This window comes from Parasteatoda tepidariorum, chromosome 7, assembly GCF_982258835.1.
Source record: "Parasteatoda tepidariorum strain Cologne lab strain chromosome 7, Ptep-v5.0, whole genome shotgun sequence".
Taxonomy (NCBI): domain Eukaryota; kingdom Metazoa; phylum Arthropoda; class Arachnida; order Araneae; family Theridiidae; genus Parasteatoda; species Parasteatoda tepidariorum.
The window spans coordinates 106600012-106625187 of NC_141761.1; the positions used below are offsets into that span (position 1 = coordinate 106600012).

General features: G+C 32.2%; 1 protein-coding gene across 1 annotated transcript in view; it reads left to right on the forward strand.

Moving 5' to 3' along the window:
* Nucleotides 1-25176, forward strand: part of LOC107455186 (sushi, von Willebrand factor type A, EGF and pentraxin domain-containing protein 1) — a 51798-nt gene that overhangs the window by 16392 nt on the left and 10230 nt on the right. The window contains exons 2-7 of the mRNA XM_043052213.3: nt 12504-12683; nt 15024-15227; nt 17370-17459; nt 19025-19150; nt 21526-21693; nt 23946-24131. Of these exons, the coding sequence (XP_042908147.1) occupies nt 12504-12683; nt 15024-15227; nt 17370-17459; nt 19025-19150; nt 21526-21693; nt 23946-24131 (954 nt within the window). The remainder of the gene's footprint in view (nt 1-12503; nt 12684-15023; nt 15228-17369; nt 17460-19024; nt 19151-21525; nt 21694-23945; nt 24132-25176) is intronic.

A 25176-nucleotide genomic window follows, 5' to 3' on the forward strand; every position in this document is an offset into this window, starting at 1 on the left:
AATTTCAACTGTTATAATGCCAAGAAACAGCAATTATTGCGAAAGAGTTGCATGGCTCAGGGGATAGAGCGTTCGCCTTCCAATGAGGTGAACCAGGGATCGATCCTGGCGATGGCTGGGCGATACGAATTCAGCATCCGGCTTGCACCGACCACAGTGCTGACGTGAAATATCCTCAGTGGTAGACGGATCATGGGTTAGAGTCTCCTTGCACTCAGGCTAACCGTGGGAGGTTCTCGTGGTCATCCTCTCTGTGTAATGCAAATGAGGGTCAGTTCCATCAAAAAGTCCTCCACAAAGGCAAATTTCTCCCAATACTTGATCCAGGAGAGTTCCCTTGTCTTCTGGATGGAGTTCAAAATTACAAGGCTACGGGGTTGAACGTTAGTAGTCGTAAACCCCCCAAAAATTGGGTCGGATGTTCAACGACGATTATCAAATCAAATAAAATTATTGAGAAGCAATCATCGGGGTTCGTGAGCGTTAGCGAACAGGGGGCTTAGCCCCCTAGTATTTTTATAAAACCTCTAAGCTAGTGGTTTTGTTTACACCCTAGTAACAGTCGCATATTACGTAAGCATATTCTGGGGAATTTTAGTCCCCAGCCATCCTTCTCTTGTTTGCACAAACAAAGCAAATTGCAACCTCTCACCATATGCTTGTATAAAAGATTACTCCCTGCATTTGTTAAGAGGATTTTTTATAAAAAGATTATGAGGATATGCCTTATTAAGCGTTATGCTCATACGTACTTTCTCTTATCAGCAAAAATAAACAAATCACAACTTTTTTCCTTAATGCTTACGCAAGATTTTATTCCGAAAATAAATTTATTTTTCGACAAAGGGAATTTGGCGTCTTAGATAAGCATTGATCAGACAGTGAAAGCTCAAAGCTATATTATTGCCAATTTTTTAAAAGTTATTTTTGTCTTTTATATTCCAAATCTCACTTGCACCGAATTAAATAAATTTGTAGAATACTAGTCATTATTTTAGTTTTAAATTACTCATTTATTTTTCATGTTTTCATTTTATAAATTATCATAGAGCTGTATAAAATTGCAATTATAAACAATTGAAGGGATTTGGGCAATAAAGTGAAAGGCCACACTTTTTCAAAAGGTGAAGTTTTTACATAAAACTATTCATTTTCATTGTTTCCAGGTAGGTACCTCCGAAATTTTTACTAGATAATAGCATACAGTGCAATGAAACATCTTGTTGCCAACAAAAAAAAATCGTACTGAATACTAACTGCCCTCTACGACATTTTAAAAATGTGACTTATCATTATATTATTAAGGTTTTCAAATTTAAGACTCACTAAATAATTCATAATAATAAATTCTTGTATTATTACATAAATTAGTTCAGATATTTTTTTCTGATCTTTTAATTATTTATTTCTCCCTCAATTTTTTTCCTTTTCTTTTTATGTTGCATACGATGAGTAACGGTTGTGTGTTTCTTTCTTAATCGAGGTGGAACACCCTATACTCAACGGTGAAAAGGGGGTTTCATGTTCTTAACCCTTTTTAATGGAGCAAACGATTCAGTGCGTAACGCAGACGATGGAAGAAATTAAAAGAAAACTGAACGATGATTGCTCTACTTATCACTTCACCAACTTTTCAAAGAACTCATCTTCGAGTAAATAATTATTGTAAACAAACTTCAAGAGAAAGATCCTTTTGTCTTTTCTACTTTTTCTCCTCACAATGTAAATTAAAGTTTACGTTTTTTTTTTCGATCAATCCAACGCACAATCAGTGAAACGTATAATTAAAAAAGAGTTTATTTAACAACACCCGAACATTTAATCCATTTTTTAATTTCTCTTTTTGAAAGTTGTTAAAGGTAAACAACTTGCTACATTAAATTCCATTTCATTTTAGGCCGTTTTCCATTACGGTTATTAACTGTAAAAGTTTTTAAGAGAAAGCGTTTTTACATAATTCAATAGTATTCGAACATTTACAAAAGAAAATATAAGTAAAAATTATAAAAATGCGAAAAATGTAGTACGTTTTAGATTGGTGCGTATGTTATCATTACTGTGTAAAAGTTAGTTTTTCTACACATAAATGCAGATCGATCAAAGTGATCCGTTAAAATGTTAAGAACTGTTTCATTTCTCAAATTATCAAGAGTAATCTTCAAACTACTTAGATAATCTGATCATTACCTATACTCAATAAAGTTTAAATAAGATCTTTGCTGAAACAACAACGCATCTGTAGGTTCTGTAAATAACACTAAATGATTTTTTACCACGCAAAAAAGTCAAGTTACTACAAGCAACGCATGTAATATAACAATACAACACGTTGATCATTTTAAAAACTATAATACAAAAAATCAAATGGTTTAAAACATTATTACAATTAAGGAATTTAACGTAGCGTCATTTATTTATTTTTCGATATTCAAAGAATCAACAAATTAGTTGAATGAGAGAAACTTACTCGTGAACTTTAACGATTTGGAAGTTTTTAACGTGCACGTAAAACGCAGAAATGATTCATAAGAACAGACCTTTCCAAATGATTTTGCCTTCAAAATGGATACTTTGCAATTGGTTTCGTCGTGGAAACAAATCCTTCACAAATTTTGACGTCACTTTTTGCAAATAATTTTGTCGTAAAAATGGATTTTTTGCAAATTATTTCTTCCCTTAACCAAACAATTACTTTCCTATGAAAAAGGATTCTTTTCAAATTATTTTACGCTTTAAAACGAACCATTACAAATTATTTTATCTTAAAAAAACGCAATATTTTTTTATTTCATTTTGAAAAAGTATCCTTCTCAAAATATTCAGCTTTTGAAAAACGAATTCGTTAGTAATTAAATTTAATTCATTATTTTAAAACTATAACTCCTTGAAAGACATCACCTTTCATTTCACATATTCACGAAAGAAAAATTGGGCAAAAAGTACCCTATTTCTATGGTAATTTTAGATTCAGAAAGTTGTGCATAGATTTTTTCGAAGTTCATAAAAACAGAACCTTATAGAAGCGTCAAGATCGACCACTGAATTGTTTTTTCTTCTCAAACTGTTAACAAAATCGCAAAAACGGCACGCTATTCTTTAGTTAGCTCAAATTCTCCAGTTAGCAAATAGATTTTTCTTAAATGTCCAAAAAAAAGCAGGACTTTCCTGGAAAAGTCTGGAATGAGTTCTGAAAATGTTGACATACATTTAACTATCAGCAGCAAAAAGAAAATTTCACATGCCTGTTGGCTTCCTTTCAATACACACGAACCATCCAAGCGTTTGTATCGAATATTTTGTAAGCCAAGAAGGATATTTTTCCGTGGCTATGAATTCTCATTCTTAAAAATAAAGTTCACGTTTTTCTCTATCTATTAATATGCAATGCATGAACTATTTACTTAAATTCTGCATCATCAGTATTAGATAAACGAACACCACTATTTGTGTGTTTCTACAGGTCCGTGCCTTAACCCATTTTCGGCAAAAGGTGCGTTTTTCAATAAATGTTTTTATTAACTCTGTGACTTCTATTTTTTACTAATTTTATTTTTCTCATAATGTACAGACATCTATAAAATATTAACAAATCAATTGGAGTAAACACTTTCTGTTGAGAAATTTTCAAAACATGGAAGTATTTTTTTTAACTATCACTGATAAATTCGACTTTTTGAAAATATATAATTATTTCATATGAGATTCATCATATGTTTTTTATGGTGGATAAAAATTGTGAGTTTCTAAAATAGAATGAAAATGATACAAATAGAAAAAACTAGCGTTCAATTATGGTTTGTCCATTGATTTGGCCGATGGTGTTTATACGAACCATTTTATTTCATAAATTAAATATTTTTCATGAACTGAACTTTTTTTTTTTTTTGCTTCTTAATGCAATTTGGTCTCGCCTAAAGATTTTCTTCAACACGAAGTCTATGGAAAAAATTCCGTGCCTCCTAAAAGATGTCCATACACAGGGGTCTGTCCAGGCCAAATTTACTACCGTTTAGCGGTACCTTCACAAATTCAACTTTAGGAAAAACGGTAGTTTCACAAAATACTTTCTCTTAAAATTTTATTTTTGTATCCCATAAGAAACGATGAAGCCATATTTTTAACATTTTTTGTGTTGATTTTTTAATATCATTTTTAATTTTCACAAATTATGTCTAAATTTTCACAAAATAGGTACCTCTCAGAAAAACCTAGACAGACCCCTGCTACTTAGTGGTGGTCTTTCCTGGAGGTTTCACTGTAAAACGCACCTTCTACAAAAAGTTTTAAAAAAAATCCATCACTAAAATGTCGAAATAGGAAATGTTGGCCCCCCATTTTTTGCTTTTTTGTCATTTTTCATTGAGGGAAAAAAAAAGGTCCTGACATAAGTCAACATTTAAAAAATATGCTAATTTGTTTTGTCTTCATTTAATGCCAGTGATAAATTCAATATTATTTAATAGGAAGTGTTAATTTTTTTTTAAAAATAACTCGCTGTTGAAAAAAAAACTGAATCTAATAGTTTGAGTCCCTCAGTTGCCGCGAAAAAGTTTATAAAATTTTAGTTAGTGATTTTTAAATGCTTATACGTGTTAGCATTAAAAATAATATAAGAACAATTTGAAAATTCTTCCTAGATTTGCTTAAAGAGTTTGCTCATGGTAAGAGCCGTGATAGTTCAGGGAATAGAGCTTTCGTCTTCCAATGAGGTGAATCGGGTTCGAATCCCAGCGATGGCTGGTCGATGCGAACTCCGTATACGGCTTGCACCGACCACAGTGCAGACTAGACGTAAATTATCCTCAGTGGCAGACGGATCATGGGTTAGAGACCCCTTGCCGTTAGGGGAGGTTCTAGTGGGGTTTTTGTTTTCTCCATGTAACGCAAATGCGGGTTAGTTCCATCAAAACGTCCTCCACGAAGGCAAATTTCTCCCAATGCTTAATCCAGGAGTTCCCTTTTCTACTGTATTGGGTTCAAAATTACAAGGCTGCGGAGTTGAACATTAGTAAACTAAAAATACTGGGCCAACTGTTTAACGATGTTTGTAAAATATAAAACGAAATAGGGAAATAAGTAAACTAAAACATTTCGTTTTTTAGAAATTAGTATTTACAGCTATAGCTATATATATATATATATATATATAGAATATGGCTCCTTTTTTTATTACTTTATTTTTTCAGCAAAATGGGTAAATATTGCTTTCCGTAGTAATTCTAAATTTTGGCATATTAGTTCATATTTATAATACAAAATAATAATAAAAATATATATATATAACTTAGAAAAAGATTGAAAGATCAGGAACATTTTACGCTCACAGCATTATTAACCAGGAAACTGGATGCAATATATTTAAATACTTTATTACTCAAACGTTTAATTAAAGCTCTTTAATTTTAACTTCACATTTTGCGTATATCATCAAATGTCAAAAAGATTTTAAACAAATCAGAAAAAAAAAATTTCACAATTGCAACATTTATTTATCCAAAAATACCTGTAAGAATTTTTTATTTTTAACAATTTATTACTTTGATCATTAAATTTAATTATATTCGGAAAATTTTTGAATTGTAAGTTATAAAAATTTATTCATCATTTTAAACAATGTAACTTTGAATGACAAAATCAATATTTTAAATGAAATTGGTTAAAATACTCTATTAATTCTGAAGTATAAGTCTGGTAACTCTGAAGTATATTGATAGTATCTAGGTAATTGTTTTAATCAACCGTACAATGAAAATTGATTTTTAGTCTACATTATGTTACTATTTAAATGAAAGGCCGAGATAGCCTGGTGAGCAGGGCGCTGCACTCACGTTTGTGAGAACGGGAGTTCGAATCCGGCTGGTCGAAGAATGGTGTCTGGTGCACGTTAAATCTGTCGGGTCACAAAATCCGCCATGTTCCGATAACAAATCAAGATCTCTGGGGGTACTGAATTAGAGTTTGATCGTTCTCTGGTTCACGTCAAAATTACGATCTGTGGACAAATGAATGGATATATGAATGGCACCGCCCTATAAACGGCGTATGAATGTGGCAGAGGTCGAATTCTTAGCCATAGATGGCACCACTGGAAAGCAAGAACAATCGCTCCCCCTCTGCCTTAATGGCCGACGGCAACAACAACATCTTAATGAAGAGAAATAGCGTTTAACTTCCAGTTTATATGATTTTCATAGAAATCCGTTTGTTTCCGTAACATTTTCAGGTATATAACCGTTAACTGTCCAAAAAAAATCAAATTTTATGCGTTCTAATACTATAAGACTCCAATTCATGGAAGTATATATGCTGCCACGAAAACCGTTAATCTGCTTATTACCTTGCTAATCTGCAGAGTTACTAGGGTGATCCGTTAAAGGGCAAAATTAAGAGTTTTCCGCAATTTACCTGGGTGATGTGTGAATTAACGATCTCGGTATTATTGAAATTCAAGAGTTTGTTTCTCTCATTCTAAATTAAATTGTTGATTGTTTTATTGTAATTATTGACTTGTTTCTTTAGATATTGAACAATAAAAAAATAAAGGCATTTTCTTAATTGTAATAACATTTTAAACCGTTTTGCTCTTTGCATTATAGTTTTTAAAGGGATTTTATTTGTTTATAGTTTTTAAACGGATACGATTAATTCTATCAACTAATGTGTTGATTGTTTGATGGTAGTCAATTGATTTTAATAAATAAATGACATTAGATTAATTTAAGCTTACAGAAACGCTTCCCTTTTTTCTCCCTATAACTTGTGTTTAGCAGGTGATATGCAGATTATCTAGTTAGTTTGTAGATTACGCAGGGGATTAGAGAAATAAAACAGTTTTTTTGGCACTTTAACGGATCACCTTAGTTACATGGAGCGTAGTGCTTTTAAAAAGTGCTTAAATTTGCTTATTTTCGATTTTCGTTTTTTGAAACCCCTTAAATATACTTCTTTCATTGGAGGTTTTTAAAAAGTTCTTAATATTACCTTTTCGAAAGTTAGATTTTTTTTCTTTACCATATCTATTTTCGCTTCGTATTATCCAAAAGTGTGGTTTTCACATTGTTCTATTCAATGTTCTCACAATTCATTTTACCACAATCCATTTCGGTGTACCGTCGGCAAGCGCCAATCATTTTACATGTTTAATGAAATATTTGCGAGTCAGTATGTGCGGTCTACATAGATGGGTTCGGTGAGATTCTCTCATGTGTGACTCAGCTGCATTTCACAAGATATTCTCAGTTTCAGGCTTCGTTTTGCACCCTCTGAAATCGAACCAAAAAATCTTTCGATTTTTTTTATGGTGACTAGTATAGTCGATAAGAAAGTTTCTTGTCAGAAACTAGTTCTTTTATCATGATCATGTAAAGTCTTTGAAAATTATTTTGCGTTTTGTTAATGTACCCTGAGTAACAATTTTACCTCGACTCCAGTTGGGCTCAAAATTGGCTCGTTATCGGTCCTATATGAACTAATACCGATTGACCAATATTGATAGGTCCAGATTTTATAATATTGGTCCTATATAGGACCAATATCGGCCTATACAAACAATATAGGGCGTATGTTGACCGAATAATGACTATAAAATAACGGATGAATCAGACAACTCTATATAGGGCCGATGTGGGTTGTTAAGTGATTGTAAAATATTGGGTGAATAGGACATTTCTATATAGGGCCAATATCGGAAAAATAACAGCCCTTTGAATCCTTATTAAGCCAAGATTCGGGAATATTGGTCCAATGAGGGCCCAAGGTATTTTGCTGCTAGAGTATATAGAGCTTAAAAAAACATTTTTTTTTTTTTTGAGTTCTTAAAAAGTACTTAAAAGGTTCTTATTTTTGTTGAAAGATTTGGCTACGCTCCCTGTAGTTAATTTGCGCATAAGCTAAATAATCTGACGAATTTCCACTCTTTAACGGAAAGCGAAAATCGAAGAAGTGAGATGAATAACTGATTCACCCTCTTGGATGTTGATGTCATCTTTATTAAAGCACCAGTGACCCAGAAAGCACCCTCCTTCGCAGCAGCAGCAGGTGTGACGAGGATTTCTTTATTACGTGATACAAAAAATGTCGGAAGTGACTCTTACGTAAATATCGGCACTCCTTCGTTTATCTCCTATTTCAGACAATTTTTTAAAAAAAAGATTTGTTTATAATTCAATGTCGCGGTTACGAAGTATTTCAAAATATGCCACAATAAATCCACGCAATAAGTTGAAAACGAAACCACAGAAAACTAAACTGTGGTACATTTGAATTCGCTCCTCGCTTTAAAAATTTCCTTTCGTGTTTGATTCTGTATTGTATTTTCTGTTTTTTGCTTGATATGTTTTATTTCGTATATATTTTTTACTTAATGTATTCTGTTTTCGTTTCAATTTTTTTAGTGCTCCTCACACTATTGTATTAATATATTTTGCTTTGGCTATATTGATACAATATTAGAAAGCACTCCTTTTTGCGGATATAATCGTGTGCGCTGATGAAGAGATTTTTTTCTTCTTTATTTTGTTTTCCGGATGTTTAATATTTTTTTTTCTTTTGATAAATAAATAAAAAATTTTAAATATTTTTTAAAAATAATTTTATTTTTAATATTTTTTTCCTCTCTTGTCATCACATCAATCTTTATTATTTTCCATATTTTCTCAATATTTTAACTTCTCTCTCTCTCTCTCTCTCTATAAATATATATATATATATATATATATATATATATATATATATATATATATATATATATATATATATATATATATATATATATATATATATATATATATATATATATATATATATATATATATATATATATATATATATATATATATATATATATAAATGCAGTATTTAACTTTTATAAAATCGTATTAAACATTATTGTTTCTACTTTACGCAAAACTTATAAATGAATATTTAGTAGAAAATGTTTCTAATTATTTTTGGGCGATTTTTTTCTTACAATTATCGTTGTCATTATTAAAAATATATTGATGAATAAAAAAAGTTGAAATTTAAATATTAAAAAAAAAGTAAATAATTTTGAGGAAAACTATTGAAAATTTATTTATATTTTACTCACGTAATTTTACGTTTTACTTACGTAGACTTTTTTGTTAAAATGATTATTCAAAAAGGTTTAATAAAGTTTCTCGTTAGAACCATGTTTATTTTATGTCGAAAAATTCTTCCCTATTTTTATGAAATTGTTGTTTGATATAAATTCCATGTAAACAACCTTCTAATTTCTATAGTTTAATATAATATTCTCTTTGCTGAAATAAAAAAAAATTGGCAGGTAGTCTAATTACATATTCATCATTTGTGCAATTTTAATTTTTTAAATTTAGCTGCGGTATGATTATGTTATTTCATTGCAATAAAAAAAGAACTTGTAATTAAAAAAAAAACGAAATAAATAGTTTTCTCTTTTATCAGCGTCCTGGATTTGAATAACTTGTTTGACAATGACTATTAAATCTAAATGTTCCTAATGACTATTTAAATGTAAATAATATTCTATGAGCGTGTATCATTTGTTTATATACTATTGTCACGCCCTTTTGTCTTTTAATTAGGTACGCAGTTTATACTCTCTATCAATCTCAACGTAATGAAATCTACCAATTGAAGGATAACATTAATTAAATTATATCACATAATGTCAGGTAGTCTATTACGTCAGCTTTACGAAATTAAAATATGTCAACCTACATAATTGGTTATTGAAAAGAATTTTCAAGTCATTAATATTAATTATGAATTCTTTATTAACTTGTTTCGCTGTAAAATTTCTCAACGGCTCACAAATAGAAGTAACTACCATGATTGCTTAAAGATAAAAAATTTTAAAAAAATTTCTTGTATTAAAAAGCTCCAGAATCATTAAGGTTGCCTGTCAGTACTTATGTAAGTGAAAATGCAATCATAAAATCAAAAATTATTAAAGTGTTTCGCTTTTCATTTTGCGCACGCTGCCTATCAAAATTCTGCATCATTACAAAAACGGGAAGTGCTCTGATTTTTTTTTTCAGAATCTTTAAAAACAGTGTATTTATTACCGTGAATGACCGAAATCAAGAGAATGTCGATTTTCACCGGTGAATGTCAACAATCACATAGTCGCTTTGGTGAACGTCCGAAATATTTGTTACAACCGATTTGATATAAATTTATTCGTTGATATTATATTTATTCGATATTTTAATATCTGCTGAGGATAGATTAGGAGAAACGTATGTGTTCGGAGTACTGGTTAAATGCATAACAGGGCTGTGGCACTTGACCTTGAAAAAATATTGATGTAGGGCATAGCGGGCAAATGTATACCGGACAGTGGCACTTAACTAGACCTAGTATATATATTTAGTAATATAGACCTAGTATTTTTTTCTTCTTTTAATCCACAGGAACTAACTTTAAACTAACCGAATTAATCATAGTCGAAGTCGAGCAAATGTTTGCTGCATTACAACTGTGGGCACTAATATCGAAATTGATGGTTTTTGACTTCCACCGGTGAATGTTGTCAATCACATAGTTGACTAAGTAAATGCCCGAGAAATACACTGGAGGACAAAATTAAGAGATGGAATAATTTTCGCACATTTCTTTAAAAATACCGCACAAAACCTGGACAGTTGATTGCCATATATGGTCACTGTAGCGCTATTAGCCCTGAGATAAGTTTACGTATTCTTGTGCCAGCAGGAGGTATAAAAATCCGCATCGAGCTGTTCATCTCATTCCACTCTTCAACGCAGTTGCAGATTTTAGTACATTTTTTGAATAATCTTGTTATTTCTTACTGGTTTTTAGGTGAAATGAGTGAACATCATCGTTTAGACAAAGGTATGAGGTGGAGAATTGTGGGTAGACTTGAGGCAGGTCAGTCCCAAGCTCAGATTGCTAGGGAATTGGATATAACACCAAGCGTCATTTCCAATTTGTGGAGTCAATTTAAAACTAGTTGGGTTAGTATGCAGACGACCAGGACAAGGTCGCCCGAGAGTTACAACGGCCAATGAAGACCGGTATTTGTTCCTTTCAGCTAAGCGCCAGAAGACGGCTACAGCCACTCAATTGTCTAGGAGCCTCGCGGCTGCTACAGGAACATCAATTTCGAGTAAAACAGTTTCCAGGAGATTCCACGAAAGAGGGCTGTATGCCAGGAAGCCCGTTATTTGCATCCCACTCACTCCCTCCCACAAAAAAGCGCGTGCAGAATGGTGCAGACAACATCAGAATTGGACACAGCTTCAATGGGCTAATGTTCTCTTCACCGATGAGTCCATATTCAGTCTACAACCTGATTCTGGACGGTATTGATATGGAGGGAACCTGGAACCCGATACCATCCCAGCAACAGTATCGAAAGGGACCATTATGCTGGTGGAGGACTCATGATTTGGGAGGGATCATGCAAGATACCCGCACACCGCTCCATGTGTTTGACAATGGTTCCGTGAATAGTGCAGAGGTACAGACAGGAGGTCCTAGAGCCATATGTGCGTCTTTTCAGGGGCGCTGTTGGCCCTAAGTTCATTTTTATGGATGACAATGCGAGACCACATAGAGCTCTGATGGTTGATGAGTATCTGGAAAGCGAGGATATGCAACGAATGGATTGGACAGTCAAATCCCCTGACCTGAGTCCTATTGAACATGCTTGGGATGCTCTTGGGAGAGCTATTGCGATGCGCCAACCTCCCCCGAGAACCATTCTGGAGTTAAAAATTGCTCTGGTGGAAGAATGGGAGGGTCTTCATCGAGTCCTCCTTAACTCCCTTATTAACAGCACGTATACTCGTTGTGCAAGCTGTCTGCCTGTCAGGGGTGACCATACACCATACTAGAGACAACACACAGCGTACAAGCCTCACTTTTATTGTTATCTTTTATCCTTAAGTTCAGACTACATTGGATTTATTGGCAATAGGTCTTGCCAGTGAATGCCACTTTCATTTTTGTTTTTCATACTTTATTATCATGGAATAAGCTATATCCATACCAAATTTCTTATAATTTATTTATGATTATAATAATTATAAATAATTTATTTATGTTCAGTATTTTTTTAGATATTTGGGAAAATGTCTTCCATCTCTTAGTTTTGTCCACCAGTGTATATACTAGGTCTTGTTAAGTACCACTGCCCGGTATACATATGCCTGGTTTGCCCTACATCAATGTTTTTCCAAGGTCAAGTGCCACTGGCCTATTATGTATTTAACCAGTACTCCGAAAACATGCGTTTCCCCTAATCTATCATCTGCAAATATTAAAATATCGAATTAATATAGTAATAGCAACGATTAAATTAATATCAAATCGAGTGTATCAACTATTTCGGGCATTCACCAAAGCGAATGTGTGATTGTTGACATTCACTGGTGAAAGTCGAGATTCTCTTGATTTCGGTCATTCATGGTAACATACTCATAAAACGCCTTCTTTTAACAGTATGTTCATATCAACTGTATTCTTTTTCTTTTTAGGTTTAGATTGTGGTTATCCGGGATCTCCAGCCTTCGGGCGACCCTATCCTCTGAAAGAACTGTATAGACCAGGGGACGCCGTTACATACTCCTGTTCTGTAGGATACTCTCAGCAAGGTCCTCTACAAAGGGTTTGTCTTCGAAATGGGACATGGTCCCCAGGGCTGATGCCCCTTTGCGGTAAGCCTCTTTACACTTCCTCTTAAAACACAGGGAGATTCTTATAGTGTGTGAAACGGTGATCGAATGTCTATATAGTTTGTCTTAAGTAAGAACTCCCAGAGCCATTTGTCTGGAAACGTGGCCGTAACCATGGTAACGAAGTTTAACTATTCCGAGTAGGGGTGTGGGGTTACTGTTTAGGATAGGTTTTGGCTCGGGTCAACGAGAGAAAGGGAATTTTTTTCTTCGGTCTAGAGTGTTAGCCCTAGAGTGAAGAGAAGCTACCCTCCCTGAAATGCGCTGTTCTTGTTTCCATAGCAGCAGACGGCCTCAGACTTTGTGGCGGGGGAGTTCGTACCGTAGACAAACTAGAAAAATGGAGATCACTTTTGATGTTCCTGCATTTTAGTATGCGAAGCATTTTTACGCTTGGGGTAATTGTGCTCCGGAAATCCTAAGTCCAGAAGTTACAAAAAATCATCTATCACATTTATATGTAAAAATTCTTGTATATTTTATTTAAAAAATATTAGAACTAGAATTTATACCTGGCATCTCTATCATTTGTAAATATTTTCTCTGGTAGAATAATAAATGTGATTAGAGATAAAAGTAAACTTACACATAATTATTCATTTAAATTATGCTGCATATAATTCATTTAGAATATCATGTTTTGAAAATTTCGATGATTTAAATTTATAAAGATATTAATTTTTTGAATGATTTTACTTAGGAAATTTTCAGGATTTTTGAGTTGGACTCACAATTACCCCTGTGTTAGTGTCTTAGTATGAATAAAAAATTTAAACTGCTTTTGTCTTAAAATTTCCCCTTACTTATTGGAAATACTTTAGTGCAAAAACGTTTTATAAAATGTCTGGGAACTTACCAAAGAAATAAAATAATCAGGTAGAGTATTAATTGGACAATAAAATCGCTATTTTATTTATACGATGTTCCAAAGCATAAAATAATTTCCGAAAAATAAGAGCAAGTATAGAAAATTGTTCTAAGAAGATTTGAAAATAAAAGAGTTATCGAGCAAAAACTATAATTTGAACTTAATCATAGACTAATGATATAAGTAGACTGCTCTGGCAATGGTAAAAATCACTCTCACTTTGAAACCAACTCCTGTCATTCAGTAGTACGTGAGGTAAAACGAGGAATGATAAGCAATGTTGGCAACATATTTCTATACTTGGCGATTATAGTAGGTAGAAAAATGCTTAAATATTTTTTTTAATATTTTTTATTTCCAATGTCCACCTGTGTTAACATTTCGTCTACACTGGCATTTACTGGGCAGACTTGTTGGCCACTCTTTCAGGGGCACTATATTAGGTGAGTCAACGTTGCTCCTACAGTAAGGACAGATAGTACAGAGAATGAAACAACATCCATGCCTTGCCCGGGATTCGAACCCAGAACCTTTCTGATGCAAGACCAGTTCCCTGACCCTTATACAGTCCGGTTGGCATGCTTAAATGTCATAGTTCAAGAAATTTGTTATTTGCAAATATGTGCACAGGAAATACGTTTCATTATTATTTTTAATATTTAATAATGTAAAGTCAGATAACCTGGTTACTGGTAGTAAAAATTGATTTTTACATTGCGTATTATCTACAGCTAAATTAAATAGAATTGTTTAACAAATTCTTCTAACAATTAAATTATAGAGTGGGCGTTAAGTGCACACGCGTATTCTCAGAAACATCTGGTTCATCCCAACCATGATAAACTAAATTCAACATCTTATGGAGATGCTTTGTAGGTACTACTACATTTGTCAACTGCAGAGTATCCGAATGTTGGGTACTTAGAATAATCCGGCTTTTGAATGCACGCAAAAAAAACTTTTTCTTATGAGAAAATACCTTATTTAAAGTTTTAACGGAATAAGTTAAATAAAAAGTGTATGAAAATAATAATATATGGTAAATAATAACATAATATATGAAAAATATATGGATGTATAAAAATGTATGAATACATAATATATAAAGATATAGGGATATATAAAAATATATGAATATATAAAACTATATGAAAAATATTAGGAATAATAATTTTAAAGAGAGCATTTGAAGTGTTTAAATTTTTTTTCTGATACAATGTTTTTTTCTTAAGCATTTGTGGGAAAATTCAACTACCTTGAGTAAAACTTTTGATAAAAAAAATTTCTTTAACTGTGTTGACTGTTTCAATCGAAACAACTGTAACAATTATGTGAAGCTCGATGCTTTAGTGTTTTAGTTACTGTGCTTCTCCTTTACATTCTTTTTACTTTACAAAGCCTCTTAAACACAGAACTAAGCATCCCATACATTATTGTTTCTTTTTCTTTAATAGATCGCAGCTTGTCCACAGTGGATCAACAAGCATCTTCTCGACAAACTCTCAGTTTATATCCTGCCAACAAATCAATCGATGGTGATCCCAACACATGTGCCTATACAGACAAACTGAGACCACGATGGATTCGGCTGGACATGAAAATAAATTACAGGGTCAAAGCTATCGCTCTCACTGTACCACAAGGGATCTACTCACAAGGTTAGTAGATATTATTCTGATTGAATAAGGCAATTGAAGTTAAAATGGTTATATGTGAGTTCCATGTGACACAGAGCCAATGGAGCGTGCGTTGAATCGTTAAAGCGGTGAGAAACTGTAAAAGTTTAAAAAGTTTAATGAGTTATAATCGTTAAGGAGAGGTATTCCGTCATCCTCTCTCACTTTTATAAACAAACGAATTAGAGTTAGTAAAAATGCTTAAATAACAAACTTTGGCAATATAGGTTAAGTTACCTAAACTTTTATTTATAACGGAAAATAGTTTTTAGCACTTTGCCAACTGTATTTTTTACGGTAACTTTTTCGAAATTGGGTACTTTCAACTCGAGAAAAAGAGAAGCGATTATGCCTAACCATGTAATTTAAATCATATTTAATTGAATACCGGAGGAGACGTCACGTGTGTGTATCGAACCTTATTGGCTTCTAAATCGACGTATTACAAAATTTACTTACAATGACGTCAGTTACAGGTATCCAATGGGATGCCTGCAAGTGACGTAGTGTAGTATCTCGATATTGATTGGTTGTTGAAACGTTATAGTATCAGTTAACGTTATCAACAGTTCTTTACATTCTATTCCGAGTAAGCTAAGCCCGTCAAGTATCAATTCTCTTAAGTACACATTCTAAATTCTTTCACAAAGATTCTTTCACTATATATTTACACAGAGACTTAACACAAAGACAGACACGAAGCCATGTGGAACATAAACTAATTATGCTTCGAAGTTGCCAGGCATACAAAACAAACATATATCAAGGTTACAATAAGATACGTAAACACATTATAAATCTAAGTTAAGTAAAAGAAATAGACGAAAACGAATTATATTTCTACTAATTCTATGTGCGAAACGGCTCTGTATTTATTTAAATTATCGCTAATTAACATTCTAACTTATGCAAATAAACTTAGCTCAACTTTATTACACCATTTTGCGGATAAAGATTAGCTGACGCTGACGTCATAGGTCACATGTGTGGGTATGGGAGGTCTTCTTCTTGAAGTGCAAGTACCCAATTGAGAATCTGATTGATGCAATTTTAAAAAATAGACAACCCAAATTCACTAAAAGTATTCAAAATGTTTTAATTAGTCGAATAATATAATTTACATCGAATAAAATAATGAAATATGAAAAAAAGAATTATTAAAAATAGAAAATTGTGATGTGAACGTGAACTGTTCAGGAAGTCGGCAGGCCAAACAATTATTTACATTTCAAAAGTTGAAAAAATTTAAAGCGGTTTCCACTGGTTAAGTGTAATGTGCCATTGTTATTATTTCATTACTTTCAATCATTGGAATTGTTATATTAATTTTAAGAAAATTAAATAATTCAAACTACAACAACGAAAGAACAAAACAATTTTTTTAAATGAAAATAATTACGATTTCTCACTTCTTTATTATAAAATCTTGTTTTTTTTAAAAATTAGAAGATAAAATATTAGCTTTTTTAAAAAATTGGAATTTATGCTAAGAGATAGCACATTTTTAAATTTTACGTACCCGGTTCAGTCTGTTAAAGGCGTTCAGAATCTTTTAACTAAAAAGAGTTCAGAGTCTTTTTAACGTTATGTTTCTCTTTCAAGAACAAAAGATAGAGTAAAAATTACAGCACCAATTCGTTAAAAAATCAATTCTCTTTTATACGGATACACAACCAATACAATTCTCTTTCATACTATTCACACGGAAAATCACTATAACTCTTTAAAGGCGTTCTAAGTATTTTTAACTTAAAGAAGTTCAGATTCTTTTTAACATAATGTTTCACTATCAAGAACAAAAGATAGAGTAAAAATTGCAACACCAATTCATTAAAAAAATCGTCTGCAATTTAATAAATATAAAAGTTGTTTTCTGATATACAAATTAATATAAAATCGTTTTCTCTAAATTAATCAATTAAATTGTCTGCATAAAAAAATCGTCTGCTTTAAGTACTGGGAACCATTGCTGTATACATTGTCTCAAGACTATTTAAAATTGAACCCTTCCATCTATATTCTTAATATTTTAATGCCAGTTCATATTATTAAATGGGACTGTTGTCTAGTTTAATATCAGTTTATGTATAATTAAAATGCTAGTCTTTTGAATGTCTTTCTCAGATGCAGCTCAGATGACTATTTATGCAATCAGTGTGCGAGATTCAACAACGGCATCTTACCATAAATGCGCTTCTTTCAATGGAAAATTCGGTAAGTTCTGTAGAACGATTAATTAACATTAGAATTCTATATGTAAATCGCTTAGAACAATCGCACCCCCAATGCCTTAAATGACCTACAACAGCAACATATGTAAATCGTTAACTTTACTGTCGTATCTAATGTTCTACACAACAAGACTAAATATTAAATAATGTTCTGTGAGTTTTGTAAATAAACTTGTTGATAATAAACTCGGCAAATGTTAATAATTTTTATAAAAACCACGGAAATTTAAATGTTATATTTAAAATTCGACCTTTTTATTAATTTACACTTTCAATTATTCATTATAATATATAATTGGGTATAATATAGTCTACGTCACAGGTTGTGTTGTTCCTACTAAATTTAACCCATGAACGGCATTTTCTGCGAGCCTAACTTCAAGCCACAAATAAACAAACGAAGTGTTCGATCGTTTAAATAGCTGCTCGCCAGATTTTATTGCATTATAAAGAAAAGTTATTGAAACTAAATACAACTAAATAAACAACAACAACTAAAACAAATAACAACAACTACTAATAACAATAACTAAATAAACAACAACTAAATTCCATTCGTTTAGCATTGCGTCATATGTTGTTCCTACTAAATCGAAGTAGTTGTGTTTTTTTCATATTATACCCAATTACCTTGCGCAAATCTAGTTCTGCTAATCTAAAAATATCTCCCTCACCTATATTTACACTTCAATTTCATATTTTGTAATCTGGCAACTTAGTTACTCTTTCTCCTGCTTTATATGTTCTTATTTGTGTTTTATTTTGTATTTTTCTTGAATTTTGGTGTTTTTTGCTTGTTTTATTTTTCGAATAAGTTTCTTCTTCTTTTTGTTTCTTAGTGCTCTTCTCACAATTGTATTGAAATATATTTAGCTTTGGTCATATTAATACAATATTAGAAAGTACTATTTTTAAGATATAATCGTGTGAGTTGACAACAAGGTTATATCTTTTTAATTTTTTAATTTCTGTTTTTTTTTCAATTTTAATTATTTTTTATAGTAATTTTTTTCTTATTTTTAAAAATTGTTTTTCCTTTATTTTATTTTTCTTATTTCATTTGTATTTTTGTCTCATAATGTGAGTGCTAATTACTTGCAGTTTATGTGCACTTAATAAAACTTAATAATTCTTATATATAGTCTAAACTAAATATGAAAATATCGTCTGAACAAATTAATTAACATATTTAAAGTCAATCTCTATCTTCGAACCACTAAACTTACACATTAGTGTAGATGATAATCCGATCACTGGATGACAAGTTAATGGTCTTTTTTTTTTTTTGCATTGTTCATTTGGTACATTAGTTAAATAGATATTGTCCCTCTTGAATCAATAAAATTTACTTGCTCATAATCGACAGTTTTTTAAGAAATCTGGAGGGAAAAAAAAGGCTCAGTAACTAATTTTTAGAACTAATCACTAATCACATAAGTATTTCTTAATTATTAAAAATTAGTTTTTCATGTTTTCAAAATTGTTTAATAAAAGATGTTATTTATAAAAAATACTATTTCTAACTAGTACCATATTTTTTGTTCCTAGCGGCGACTACATTAAAGCTTACTTGTGCTGGAGGGGACGTTGAAGGACGGTACATCCATGTTGAAGACAACAGACACCGTGTAGACTATTTCAGCCTATGCGAAATCCAAGTGTACGTCAACAAAGGTATGGATTAAGTTACAAATATTTATTATAAAGCAAAGCCTATTTGTGGGATACTTTACTAGTATCCTAAAGTATAAATATTCGTAAGTGGTGTATTTTGAAAGCATCTTAAGGTAAAGCCCAATTACTTTACAAGTATCTTAAAGAAAAGCCAGTACTTTACAAATACAATATCCGAAGGTATAAAATACCACACAAAGGACAAAGTATCCTTAATATAACCAGTACACGAAGTTATTCTTAATATAACCAGTACCCGAAGTACGTTTGGTAAGATACGTGCACCAGTTAGAAAGTACACTCATGGACAAAAAAATTAGCGCACCAAGAAGGAGTCGTCAAAATGAAACGAAATTTTGCATATGTAATGACTACTTTGATATAAGTAAATGATTAGAAAATAAAAGATTATTGTTTTTCTTTGATTTTCTAATCATTTACTTATATCAAAGTAGTCATTACGTATGCAAAATTTCGTTTCATTTTGACGACTCCTTCTTGGTGCGCTAATTTTTTTGTCCATGAGTGTATAAAGTAAAATCCTAATGCATAAGATAATAGGGATATTTCGCATATTTACATTTGATTCTATACACGCCCGTACGTAAGATTATAAGTGATTGCGCATGCGCATGAGACGCGATGGCTCAGGGGATAGAGCGTTCGCTTTCCAATGAAGTAAACCGGGTCCGAATCCCAGCAATGACTGGTCGATACGAATTCCGCATCCGGCTTGCACCGACCTCAGTGCTGACATGAAATATCCTCAGTGGTAGACGGATCACGGGGAGTTCCCTTGTCGTCAGCCTAACCGTGGGAGGTTCTCGTGGTCTTCCTCTCTATGTAAAGCAAATACGGGTTAGTTCCATCAAAAAAGTCCACCACGAAGGCGAATTTCTCTCAATACTTGATCCAGAAGTTCCCTTATCTTCTGGATTGGGTTCAAAATTTCAAGGCTACGGAGTTGAACATTGTTGTAGTCGTAAAACCAAAATTGGGTCGGCTGTTCAACGACGGTTACAATATTATAATAATATTGGAGTGATCATGCGTCAATTCTGTTGAAATGCGCGTGCGCTCGTGAGAAAATATCTAACTTACGCAAGTGAAAATAAGCGATAGCGTAAAAATCCATAAGTTAAGGACACTAGCGTAGTGGAATATCGTTTGAGCTGTGAGATAAAAATTGAGATAAAGAAACTTTGTTTTGGTGCCATAAAAGAAAAATCTTAAATTATTTTAACTAAAGGTTAATTTTTTAATGATAAAAAAAAAGCTTTTTGATTTTTTTTTATTGAAAAATATGGTATTTCACGTTACGAGAGAAAATAAATTGTAAAAAAATATATAAAATTACAGTAGGGAACCGATTATCCGGAACGATCGGGACCATCGCTATTCCGGATAACTGATTTTTCCGGTTTTCTGAATCGCTACAAAAAGCCGTTTTTTTATTGTTAAACCCAACTAAAAAAAAATAAAAAAATATTTGGAAATAATCTTAAAAAGAAGAAAAAACCATGAAGTAATACAGTAATGATTATTTCTAAAATGATGGTATGGTAAACATATTTCAAAAAAGAAAGAAAAATCCTAAAATCTTATGAGGAAAACAAATTTATTTTTTTTTAAAAAAATGGCGGGATAATTCATCGAATTTCGTTCCGGTTTTCTGATTTCTGGATAACGGGTTCTGTACTGTATTACATAAATATCTGTGCAAAAACGACGGGAGGTCCATTTCCCTCTAATGAGCCCTGATTGAATTTGATTTCAGACTCATTATTTGTAGCTATACAGTCTCTGGCCAAATTATTCGACGCACTATAAGATTCTATGTAAAATCTTAATTATCAGGTGATACTATACAGCTTTATTGTTTTTACGCGACTCAAACCGGTTTGCACTTGTTTACGTTTGTGTATTAATGGGTTAACATTGTAATGCAATACGTTAAAATAAATACAATTAGGAAGTATGTGAAAAATCCCCCGTATCTAAACCCATTACATGTATGTTTAAATATAAAAGTATTGCATGTAAACTCGTGCAAAGCACGTCATTATTAAAAAACTACAGTGCGTCTCATAATTTGGTCTAATTATCATACTGATATAATACCTGATATAATAAATATTCTATATTTATCTAATATCTCGTCTAATTTCTCCAATCGTTGAATTTATATTATTATATCGTCTAATTTAACCCATTGATACACAAACGTAAACAAGTGCAAACCGGTTTGAGTCGTGTAAAAGCAATAACGTTGCATAGTATTATCTGATAATTAAGATTTCACTTAGAATTTTATTGTGAGGTCTAATAATTTGGCCAGGGACTTTACGAGAAGAACTAAACTATAAGTTTTTCAGGTATCTATGAATGTGGTGAAGCTGAACGTCCAGCTCATTCCTACTCTGTGAAAACCGAGACTGGCGCAGTTCTCTATCGTTGCATCTATGGATATCGACTGGTGGGGCCCACCACCAGGGTCTGCATGTCAAACGGACAGTGGTCACTCTACCCTCCTACCTGCATAGGTTAGAAAATCTTATTTACGTCAAGATAAAACTTAAATTTTATTTAAGTATCAGAAAACCTGAACAGCTCCTCTTAGAATTTTTTTTTTCCTTTGACAGTTTTCAAAAGGGGGGATAACAATACACAGATCTAAACTTTAAGCATTGATAACAGTTAAGCTTAAATTTAATTCGCTGTAAAAAATAAAAATAAAAAGTTTTAATTAAATTTATAATTCTGCCTACTGACAATAATTAATAAAATTATTTAAAAAACCTTTAAAAAAACTTTTTTTTCCAACCAAAACGGTCAATTCGAGGCATTTAGAAAAAAAAAATTTTTTTTTTCATTCCTTTTTAGATGTTTACCGATACAAATTAGAGTATAAATTTTAAGTAGAACGGTTATTTGAATAATATCCTTCAGAAATGGCAGCAATCGATAATATTTATATAATTTTAAGTTATAATTATAATAAATTATAATAATAATAATAAAAAAAGTTATAATAAAAATGAAAAGTTATATTTTGATGAGTGAAAGGTTAACGAGAAGTAAATTGCGTTTTGAAGCAAGTTGTTATTATTTTAAAAAAAATTTTTTAAATAAATACCTTAAGCTTATTTGTTCCTCTTTACAATAATTCAAGTATTTATACGTTTTTTTTTCTGTTTTTATGGAATATTTTTTCAATAAAACAGTATTTTCTTACGCATGAAATATAAGATTGTCCAAGTTATGCAATGTATGCAACACCGATAGATTTTCCTCAAAACTTACTGTTTAAGATAATCTGAAAACCTCAAATTCAATGCATTAAATTTGTCTTAATTATATTTATAAATAAAAAATTATATTACATAAGTAACAATTATTTAGTGCATATGACGTAAATATCTATTGAATTCAAAATTAGCTGCTGTAAGGGCTTTATATATTATAAAATTAGCTGCTGCTTTGGGGCCAGGATAGCCTGGTTGGCAGGGCGTTGGACTCATGTTCGTGAGAACAGGAGTTCGAATCCAGCCGGCAGAAGATTCCCCGTGTAGTGAATGGCGACTAGTGCAAGTTAAATCTATCGCGTTACAAAGTCCTCCATATTCCCATAACAAATTATACCTCTGGGCATACTGAATTGGAGATTGATCGTTCTCTTTTGACCTGAACCAACTGGTTCAGGTCAAAATTTTGATCTGTGGATGAATGAATGGATGTATGAATGTGTCCGCCCTATAAGCGGATGTGACGCATGGATTTGGCAGAAGTCGAATTCTTGGCCATAAATGGCGCCACTGGAGAACCAGAACAATCTCATCCCCTTGCTTGAGTGGCCTCCCAACTAAAAAGAATCTTAAGAATTTCTTTAAAAAAAATCTTAAGAATATCTTAAGTAATTTGGCCCACTTATTCTTAAGATTTTCTTAAGAATATTGTCTGAAGAAAATCTTAAGAAAATAATCTGAAGAAAATCTTCAAAATATAAACTTAAGATTTTCTTAAGATATAGGTTTATGTGGGTCAAATTGCTTAAGATATTCTTAAGAATAGATTCTGAAGAAAATCTTCAGAATATAATCTGAAAAAATCTTCAAAATATAATCTGAAGATTTCTTTAAAATATGGGTTTATTTGGACCAAATAACTTAAGATATTCAACATATTTCTTTTTTTTATGTTTCTTTTATAAATTTTCTAGAAAATAAATCATAATCATATTTTAGATATTAAATTGTTTTAAAAAAAAAATTTTTTCTTCAACAGCTGCTGCTTTGCTGTTAACGTTATTATTCCAAACTTTTGAGAAGTGTTAATTTATTTCTTTGTTTATCGTTAACGAATCACGCTTTAAAATCAATATGAGTCCAGAATTACTTCATTTTTTCCTAAAGAGTCGTTTTTAATTTCAGAGATAACGTGTCATCCATTAGAAACAATCGGATAACATATTATCATTTTAAAGCCTAGAAATTTAATGTTATGATCCAACACCTTCCAGAAGACAGAAGGCCTCAGCACGGATCAATTTAGTAGTCCGACGTAACGAACATAAACTGCGCAGTGGATGAAAAATTAGAAAGATGTCACTACGTTTGGGCTACCATGCTGCGCAGTGGTAAATACGAAAGATGTCATTACGTTTGGACTACTAAAGGGTCAAATTTCTTATTAATGGTAATCCGTGCTGAGGCCTCCTCTTTTCTAGGAGTTATTGTACGATCACGGATTCCAGAATTACTTCGTTTTTACTCATAGGAGTCGTTTTTTATTTCAGAAATAATCTGCCATCCATTAGAAGCTATCGAACATGGCCGTATTTTGTACATGGGCCGAAAGACGAATTCTCTTACATTGGGAACCATTGCCAATGCTACATGTAATTATGGTTACAGATTATCTGGTAGTCCGCTGGTGTGCACTGAAGATGGACGATGGAGTGAAGGACAACTACTTTGCCTGCGTAAGACTAAATCATTCCTCGGTTTATTGAGTATAGTTTGTCTATGGTAAGAACTCCCTACGCCACAAAGTCTGAGATCGTCTGCTGCTATGGAAACAAGAATAGCGCATTTCAGGGAGGGTAGCTTCACTTCACTTTAGGGTTAATACAATAGACGGAAGAAAAAGATTCCCTTTCTCTTGCCTGCTAGAGCGAAACCCTGTCATAAGACATGACCCCATACCCCTGCTTGAAATAGTTATACGTACCTCGTTACCATAGTCACCGCCATGGGTCCAGACGAATGGCTGGTTTTTACTTTAGATAAACTATATAATTTTCAAATTCGAGTGTATGGTTGACTGAAAGTAAACAATAACAAGCTTCCTAAAACCGGAAGAAATTTAGAAAACTTCCGGTGTATAACTCCGCTTATGTTATGCTTACGAGGCGATGTGTGAGGAGGTTTAATATTCCAGGAAGTTTCATTACTGTGATTTGTGTTTAAATGTAAGCGTAATTTTAGAATTTATAAGGGTATTATGTAATTTATAAATTCTAGCAGGTCGTAAACCTATAGGTTCGTTGTATATAACAAATTTAACGAAATTAATATCACAGCATAAATAAAGTGTAAGGTTAACCATGTTTTGAGTGTTATCCCTTATTTGGCTATATCTGTGTAAAATAGCATCGTTTATTATTTTATGAGTAGCCTCATGGCAAGCTTGTAGAGTCTTTAGAATTCATTTGTTGTTTGTTTCGTTGAAAGTTAGATTGAAAGAACGTGTTATATTGAAAACACTACAAGCATAATAATATCGGATGGTGCGTTTTTTTCAAGTTCAGACGTAAAAATCAGTCGGAAGTAGTAACCCGGAACTCTTACGACGAAATTTAACCCCTAGCGCCATCTGCGCTTAGTTTTGCACGGTCAACCATCCATGCCGGCTGTCCAAAAAAGGACTCGCAGTTTTGACCAATCAAAGAGAATAGAATCGCTCAGTTTATTGCTTTCTACTTAGTTAACGAGGTATTTTACTAGCTAAGCTTCAAATTTTTTTCA